Raw genomic sequence first — 8,470 nt, 5'->3', positions numbered from 1 at the left:
GCTAGGAGAGGCCGCGGCGGCGCTGGAGGCGGCGGGCGCAGGGTGCGCGCTGGGGGTGCGCACGGCGGACGGTCTGCTGTGCGTCGACTTGGCTCTGGAGGTGGACGGGCAGTTGGTGGCGATCGAGGCGGCGCCCGCGGCGCACTTCAGCTCGAACGACCCACGCCGCCCCCTGGGCGACGCCGGCGCGCGGCGCCGCCTGCTGCGCGCGCGCGGCTGGCGGGTGGTGCAGCTGGCGCCGCACGAGTGGGACGCGCTGCCCGCTGAGCCGGCGGGGCGCGCGGCGGCGCTGCTGCGGGCCGTGGATGGGGAGCTGGGCCACGCCGAGTGGGCCAGCTTCGGGCCCCCCGTGGACACGCCGCCCGAGGCGGTCGCGGCCGCGCAGGCCGCCGCGGCGCAGGCGCGCGCGGCCGCGCAGCAAGCCGCGCTCGTCGCGCGGCTGCTTGAGCAGCAGCGGCAGCAGCAGCAGCAGCTGGCACTGGGGCTGCAGCAGGAGGAGCAGCGCCGCCAGCAGGACGCCGCCACTGCCGAGCTGGTCCGCCTCCTGATGACTCAGCGCGGCCAGGCGCAGCCCCCGGCGCGGCCGGCGCAGTCCCCCTTTGCGCAGCCCGCGCGCCACCTCGGCGCGGAGCCCGCCGACGCCGCCGCGCCGGCCGCGCCGGCATGGCCGCAGACGCAGATGGGCGCGCCGTCCTTTGGTGCACAGATCGCGGCCGCGGCGTCGCCGCTGGCCGCGGCGGCGGCGGCGCAGCGGGGGCTGGCCGCCCTGCTGAGCGATGCGGCCGTCGCGCCCCCCGCTGCTCCCGATTCCGGCGACCTTCTGCCGTCTGGCTACGAGGACGGCGGCGCCTGGGCCCTGGCGGGCCTTTTGGATGACCAGGCGCCGCAGGCGGCCGCGGGCCTGCAGCCCGTCACGTTCCCCCTCGGGTTCGGCTGGAACGGCAGCATCTGGGGCCGCCCCTAGGGCGGCGCCCTGGGGCGCCGCCCCGACAGGGGTGTGCTTGGCAGCGGCGCAGGCTTCGCCACGGCTGCCTGCGCCGCGCCGTTGAGTATGTGTGCTCTGCCCAGAGTCGATCTGCCGGGGCCGCTCCCTCTGCACTGTGGATCGGTGCAAGGCAGCCAGGATGATGACGCGTGTATGCATGCCACCTCAGGCACACAGGCCTGGGGGGCACCGAGCACGATCCGCGTGTTGGGCGCGTCCGCGCTCGGCACGCAGTGCCCCTGGCGCCATTTGGTCTCTGCTGCCTTTCTCAGACTTTCCCAGCCGCCAGCACCTATGGGGGCGCACGGCTGCTGCGCACCCACTGGCTGCGCTGGCGCCGCCGCCCCATAGAATGCGTTTGTGCATCGCCTCCAGCATCCGCTTGCGCGCAGCCGCTCGTTGGCACACGCAGAATGCCTGACAATGCCTGACAGCCGAACGAGTCTTGATCAGGCAAACGAGTCTTGAGCAGCAGATGCTTTTTTTTGGTGCGCGTACTGAGGGCTCGGCTGAGAGGCCGAGAGCTTACTTATATATGATGTGATTCAGTCTGGCTTTGGCGTGTGCGCGCATCTGAGCGTGTGCATGCATGCCAGCGCCCCCTCAACAGGCGCGCCGCATGCTTAGGGAAAGGCAAGTATTGCTCGCTTGACCTCCTTACTGACAGGGGCGCCGGGCCGCTCGGCTGCGAGCGCACCGGGCGCCCTAGCAGAAGCTTGAATCGCGGAGCCAACCAAATTGTGCCTCGTGCTGCCGCCAGCGGGCGGCGTTTGTGGCGAGGCGTGTGGTTTGAATCGAGCGGGGACGGTTTGGGTCCGTTGCGGTTTTCAAGTGGTGTGCGTTTGCCGGTGTGGCTGGGCGGCTTCTGCTGGCCTGCTCGTGCGCCTAGACCCCCCAAATTTGCAGGCCTACCCGGTCTTTCAGACGCCGGCACATCATCGGCTGCGCCAGCGCATTTTGTATGTGTTGCTTTTGGAGCAAGCTCACGCCGCATGCAATTCCCCTCATGTCGCGATGCAGCGCCCCTCGTACACATTACCTTGCGTGCACGCCACCCAAACTTCCCAGGTCCTGTTCCCTCCCAGTCGCCAGCTTTGCGCATACCCAGTTGCCCTGCCAGAGCTGGGCGGGTGATGTTATTTGCAGCGAGTCACTTATATCACCCATGTCCCACACTGTTCCACCCAACAACAGCAGGCGCCTTCTGCCCCACCGTGCCAATCATGGACCCGCAGCATGCACGCATGGGCCCCTGCAGTGACGCCCATGCCCGTGCACGGTATCATTCGGCCTCACCAACCCTGGCGGTTGACAGCACGCGCCGTACTCTGGGAGCGTGCGTGGCCAAGCAGCAACACCCCATATTCACATCGGCAGCGCCACGCCCCGAGCGCTGGTGCTGCCCCTTCCACGCGTTTTGCAGCCTCGAAGACGGCGGGGCGGTGGGTGGGATTTGCGTCTGGCGCGTCCGGCTGCCCCTCAGAAGTTACGAGTAAACACTGTTCCCAATGGGCATGTGGGGGCGATGGCTGCCAACAGCCTGCATCGGCAGTGAGTGTGCAGCCCTGCATGCGCTTGGCGCCCGCCCTCACCCTCGGACGGCAACCAAGACTGCAATAGTGCGCGGCAAAAGCGACAGCCTTTACAGGCTCGAAGTTATGCAGGGCATTCGTGTCTCTTAGCGGAGGCGACGGCCGATGATGGTGCTTTCTCGGCGGGGCCGTGTGGCCGGTAGCGCTGTCCTCCGCTGGGCCTGCACGATCAGCTCCACGCTGGCAAATACAGCGCCACAGCAGCTGGGACGCAGAGTGGAGGTGCGCGCTGGCTACTACTGGGCTGTTTCAGCCGAGGGCTTGCCGTTTGTGCGCAGACACCCTCGAGCCTTGCGCCCTGCTGCTCATGCTTGGTGCAGGGCTGTGCGCGAGCCAGTCGACGGGTGTGTGGCCCAGGGTGCTGCGCGCGACTGCTGAAAGCTGTGCGGTACGCAACTCGTACTTTCCTTCACAGCTGCACACTCTGTGCTGCTGGTCGGTGGGCTCAACCCAGCTTGCCGATGATCTGGCGGGTCTGGCCACAATTGTGGTGTCAAGCAGCATCGTCCCCAGCAGGCTGCGGATGCGGCAGCACCACTGGCACATCCGTGTGCGCAGAAATGGGCAGGAGCTATCTGATGGATGTTGAGCCAATATTCACTATTAGAAGTTGTACTGCAAACGCAGCGCCCCTCATCCTGCAGACCAGCTTGTGACCCTTGCCGCTTGCTGGGTAGTTGGTTTGACCTTCTGATGGCAATGACTTTGCATTGTGCTTACGCTCTGCTGTTGTAAAGGACTTCCAATCAAGTGGATGTTGTTTCTTACTCTGTCCTACATTGGCAAGTAAATAAAGCCGGTCAGCCGGCCGGAATGATTGACAACAGGTATCATGGACCCTAAACCCACACAATGCCCCCCTGATATGCAGCCAGGGCTGCAGAGGGGCAGGGCACACAGATACGTTCAAGGAATAACGCGTGGCCAAGGGCAAGAAGCGTTTGTTCAAATGCATGGCATTCCTTTGCCGCGTTTTGGTGCCATGCGCGGTCACCGGGCGGTGCAAGGGGAGGTAGCAGAGGGCATCATGGCAATCGGGGTGCATGAGGAATGGCGCAGCGCACATCAGGGTGCAGCAACACGCCGGTGGTTGAGCTTACGTGATGGTTCATGAAGAGTCGTGTGATTATTTTGATGTCCCCTGGGGTTCATGGAATAACGGACACCGGGCAGGCGCAGGCTGCGCCCCGGGGCAGGGGCCGCAAGGGCGGTCGGCCACAGATCTCGTTGCGGCTGGCAACAACGTGCTGTTTCAGCAAAGAGTAAAAAGGGGCGGGCAACCAGGAGGCGCGCAGACAAAAAGATATGCGCAGACAGAAAGATGGGGCGGACGCAACTCGCAGGGTCATGCAGGGCGCGGCAAACTCAAGGCAAGGGCTGGCAAGGGCTGGCAAGAGGGCGTCAAGGGAATGTAAACAATGCGCCGACACAGTTGAGGCGATGTAAAGTATTATATTTTCCTGGTGGTGTGGGGGTCGCCCTAACAAGGGCCGCAGGGACATAGCCTGCACACATGCAGTTAGCAGGCCACTGCCGCCTCGCCACCCGCCGCCTCTGCTGCCGCCGCCGCCTGGTCTGGGCGGCTGCGTCTGCGGCGCGACGAGAGGCGTGCAAGCTTGGCGGTAATCGGCGCGCTGATGCGCCCTTTGGAGACAAGTATGGCGGCGCTGGTGGCGGGCTCGGCGTCGCAGGGCTTGGCCAGGTGCCGCCGAGGCACGCCTTGATGGGGGCCGCAGGGGTGACGGGGCGCCTGCAGCTGCGGGCGTGCGGCAGGGCGGCCCTGAACCTGTCGCCAAGGATCTTGCCCCACCTGGAAGAGGCGGCCGTGCTGATCTTCAAGCCGGGCTTCAGCGCTGCGACTGGGGGCTCGGGGGCGGCGGAGACGCCGACGCTCACAAGCACGGCGGCGTCGTCAGCGGCGGCAGAGGCGGCAGGGGCGGGGCTGTCGTTGTCGATGGGGCCAGCCGCGGCGACAGAGAGCAGAGAGGAGGTCTTGATGTCAGCCTTGCGGCCGCGGCTCTTCTTGTGCGGGGCCTTGCGCTTGGGGGTGAGCGCGGCCGAGGCCTTGGCGGCGGTCGCACGCCACGATGCCGTGACAGAGTCGCACGCGGCGCCGCACTTGGCCCCGGCGGTGGCAATTGCGCTCGCAAACCAGTTGGCCTTCTTCGGGGCCTCGGGGGCGCGTGCGTCGTCACCAGGGGGGGCGGCGGCAGCGGCCTGGGTGGTGTTGCTCTTGCTGGAGGTGGAGGTGGTGGAGGTGGCGCTGGCCGTGCGCGACGTGGGCACATGCTTTTCGGCAGCAGCAGGGGTCTTGGTGGCGGCGGCGGCGGCTGTCAGGGCGCGCCACTTGTCCTTGAGGCCAGAGACCGCGCGCACAAACCAGCTGGCCTTACAGGCCGTGGGTGCGTCAGCGGCGGCGGCATGAGGGACGGGGTCGGTGGAGGCCCCAGTTGAGTTGGGCTCGGGGGCGCAGGCCAGGGGCGCCAGGGGCGCGGAGGCCGCAGACGGGGCGTCGGCGGTGATCTTGGTGGCGGCCTTGAGAGTGGTGATGCGCTTGAGGGCATCAGCGAGGGTTGCCAGGTTTAGAATTGCCTGCGGTTGGGTGAGGGCAATGCGTAGACAGGCTGTTGCTACGCCGCAGCTTTGGGTGGACGGGCAGCGCCGGCAGCGCTATCAACTACATGTGCAAGCACAGAAAGCCGCATGCGCTTCCTGTACGCCCGTGGCACTCACCAGAAGGGACGTAATAGGCGTCATGGTTGCTGCTGACGGGATGGAGCGTAAGCAGCGTGTGTGCGCGACGCGGCTGCAGAGTAGCGGAGGTGGGACGTGTGCGACAGCGTCAGCAGGCTCGGCAGCGTGCAAAGCGGCGTAATGGTTTGTGTGCTATTGCTCGGCGACAGCACGCACGCAGTACGAGGCTGACAAAGAGGCCGGGCACCACGAGCGGTTTAGCCTTGCGAAGGCTTCCCGGGGCCCTCACCTGTGTCGTGGAATAGCGCTGAGCGAGTGTCTGTGTCAGCTTTGTAGGCTCGGAAGGGGGGCAGGGGTTTCTCGGTTCGGGGAGCTGTCAGCTTGTCGAGCTGGACTGCTTTGGACGCGTTGGCAAGGGCGTTCGAAAAACTTGTTTGAAGTACGTTTGATGAAATTATAATGATCGCGTGGTACGTAAAGTACTCTGGGGATGGGCGTCCACCTGATTTTCCAGCTTCCACGCCCCAGCCGACGTGCAGCCCCTGCCAGCTGCTCACGGGCAGCTCCCGCGCGTGTCGTTCCCACGCCCACGGGCCCCCTGAGGGCGTCATCCTCCCCTGATACTTGAGATGAATGCCAGAGCTTTGGCTGCGACAGCCTGAATGCAAATGCAATTTGGTTGAGCAGAGCCGGACTGCAAGCGGCGCGTCGCAGCAGTCCGCAGCGCGCAGCACGGTCGCGTGCCGCCCAATTCCTTTGAGATAGCGAGCCATACCGCCATCAATAGCAGCTTACATGTCCAGCCTCAGCAATGATCGCCCGGCCTGCCCCTTCATCCACCGCAGCTTTCCCAGCTGTACTCAATCTGCAGGGGCCCTCTCTTAGCCACCAACCCCGACGGCCGCGCCGCCCCCTCGCGCACGATTCGCTCCCAGAAATTACGCCACGTCTGGTCCACCTGCTCCCACGCCTGGCCGGTCGCGTCTTCGTTGCACGCCGCGCCGCCCGCGGCCGTCGCGCCCGAGGACGCCGCCGCCGCCGCCGCCGCACGCTGCTGACTGTTCAGGCGCCGCAGCGGCAGCCACCACTTGCTGCCTACTGGTGGTGATTTGGTGCCCCGGGCCACATTGGCCACATTGATCCTGTCAATGCCAGGGATGACGGACACGTGAATGCCAGGCCATCTGCATACGTGCCTGCCTGGGAATCTCCCACCACAACAGGGCAGACTCTCTTTTCTACCTCCTAACGCGGCCCGAACGGGAGAAAACGACACGAAGGGGTGTTACATAGCCGTGCGTGGCGGCTGCTATGGGCGCACGTTCGCACGCCGCTGCGACTAGCCGACAAGCACCTAGGACGAAGCCGAGCAGGCGGGCGTCTGGCTGCCGCGCCCGCCGCTTGCGGCGCGACGCCGCTGCCGCGCGCAGGGGGCGGCCGCGGGAATGCAGTGCACGAGCTGCACACGCGCGCGTCAGTTCGCCTCCTCTCCAAACTCTGCGGCACAGGGGTTGCGGGCAGTGGTGCAGGGGTCTGCCAGATCCGTGCCAGGCAGCAGCGGGGATCGCGGGCTTCATAAACCCTGAACCGCGGGAAGAAGCCCCGTAAAACCCTCATTCAGGCCTCCTTGCACAACGCTGTCGCGCCAGCACGCAGGCTGGAAAAAGGCAAGCAGCCGCCGGTGGTGGCCCACAGGGGCCATTACAAGCGTGGGCGGCAGTGGATTCGCGACCTCACCATCAGTAAACTTCTCAAAGACCGCGAGATCGTTGGGGCTGACGGTCGGCCGCGCGCGCAGCAGCACCTGTCGGTTCGGCACGGGGCGCAACGAGGAGACGGCGCAGGGTTTCAGGGCTCACGCTTCAGGGCTCTTGGCACCCTCTAGCGACGTCGGCCCTGGCCACCTTTGGCGCAGCGACACCGAGCTGCTGGTCTGTTAGCCTGCAGGCCGCCGATAGGAGGCCGCAACCAGGGGCCCTCTGCTGGAACCCGCGCCAGCCCCCGCGGCATCCCGCATGAACACCTCCGGCCCCCCACGCACGCCCCTGAAGCTCCCCAGAGGCCCGCTTCGCCCAACCCCAACTCCTCCCCCCTCGCCTTATCAAAGTCGAGCCGCGTGATGGTGGGGGGCAGGACCCTGTCTGCCAGGCCCTTGTCAGCAAAGTACTGCAGGCTGCACTCCTGAGACCCCGGGGCACCGGGCGCGCACGGCTCATAGGCGTCGCCGCCGTCCGGGTGGCGCACCTGCGGCCCGGAAGGAGGGGGAGGGAGGGAGGGAGCGGGGCGGCCTTTTTGGGGATTTGTGCATGTCACAGGGAGGTTTCAATAGGAAGGGGCTCAGCGACGCCGCGCGGCCGCTAGGCTGTCGCATTGCGTGGATGAAGGGGCGCCGCGAGGGGTCACCGGTCGAGCCGCGCCGCCGGCCTTCTCTCTGCCCGGCGGCCCCTGGGCGACGCACCCGAGCCCCGGGCTTCCGAGCCGGGCGCGTCCGCTCCCCCCACCTTTCTGAAGTGCGTCGCCTCCCGCAGCAGCCGGATGGGCTGCATCAGCACGTCCTTCACAACCACCGCCACGTCGCTGCCGCTGAAGCCCTCGGTCTGCGCCCCCAGCTCCTGGAAGTCCCTCTCAGTCAGCGAGTTGGGGGTGTCCCCCAGGTGCACCTGCGGCGGCGGGGCGGGCGCGGCGGCGGCAATGTAACATTGTCGGCAATCCCAGCCTGGGCGGGTCGCAGGTGGTAAGGGCGCGGGGCAGGCTGCAGAGCCCGCGGGGAGGCCGGGGGTGGGGTGGCTGCAGATGCGTCCCGACGGCGTGCGCGTGGTCGACGTTTAGAGGTGCACGCCGCCGTGGCCGCCCGCGAGGCTGGGCGCTGGGCGCACCTTGAACATGTGCGCGCGCGCATGGGCCTCGGGCAGCGGGATATAGATGCGCTTGTCGAAGCGCCGCCTGTGGGGACAGGCCGAGGGCCCAGAAATGTGGGCGCGGAGTGCGTCAGCTCCTTGCAAATTCCTAGCCCGCTACCCCGATGCATAGCCTTATGCCAACATTTGTCCCAGAGGCGCGCCGCTGCGTGCCGCTGAAGAATGTCGATGCACAGCCCGCCAGTTGGTCTGTGGTTGGGCGCCTGCTGGCGCCTGCCCCTCCACCCCTGCTGCCCCTCCACCCCTCCGGCCCCTCCAACCCCGCAGCCCCTCCACCCCTG

At 66.8% G+C, this 8,470-nt stretch overlaps 3 protein-coding genes across 3 annotated transcripts in view; 1 reads left to right on the top strand and 2 right to left on the bottom strand.

Annotated features, from left to right (window-relative positions):
- Positions 1-547: 547 nt before the first annotated feature.
- Positions 548-964, top strand: MNEG_10180 (hypothetical protein; the record flags this gene model as incomplete). Its single annotated transcript, XM_014041351.1, has 1 exon — positions 548-964. The coding sequence occupies one exon, from the start codon at positions 548-550 to the stop codon at positions 962-964; it is 417 nt and encodes a 138-aa protein (XP_013896805.1).
- Positions 965-4,096: 3,132 nt separating this feature from the next.
- Positions 4,097-5,334, bottom strand: MNEG_10179 (hypothetical protein; the record flags this gene model as incomplete). Its single annotated transcript, XM_014041350.1, has 3 exons — positions 4,097-4,166; positions 4,388-5,169; positions 5,311-5,334. The coding sequence occupies 3 exons, from the start codon at positions 5,332-5,334 to the stop codon at positions 4,097-4,099; spliced, it is 876 nt and encodes a 291-aa protein (XP_013896804.1).
- Positions 5,335-6,745: 1,411 nt separating this feature from the next.
- Positions 6,746-8,470, bottom strand: part of MNEG_10178 (Vacuolar protein sorting-associating protein 4B) — a gene marked incomplete at both ends in the record, with an annotated part of 2,858 nt that continues 1,133 nt past the window's right edge. The window contains 5 exons of the mRNA XM_014041349.1: positions 6,746-6,768; positions 7,009-7,075; positions 7,408-7,515; positions 7,773-7,931; positions 8,148-8,214. Coding sequence (XP_013896803.1) covers positions 6,746-6,768; positions 7,009-7,075; positions 7,408-7,515; positions 7,773-7,931; positions 8,148-8,214 — 424 coding nt within the window. The remainder of the gene's footprint in view (positions 6,769-7,008; positions 7,076-7,407; positions 7,516-7,772; positions 7,932-8,147; positions 8,215-8,470) is intronic.

The sequence above is a fragment of the Monoraphidium neglectum genome (assembly GCF_000611645.1).
Source record: "Monoraphidium neglectum strain SAG 48.87 unplaced genomic scaffold scaffold02211, whole genome shotgun sequence".
NCBI classification, from domain to species: domain Eukaryota; kingdom Viridiplantae; phylum Chlorophyta; class Chlorophyceae; order Sphaeropleales; family Selenastraceae; genus Monoraphidium; species Monoraphidium neglectum.
The sequence above is the reverse complement of the archived record's forward strand: the minus strand, read 5'-3'. Positions and strand labels throughout refer to the sequence as shown.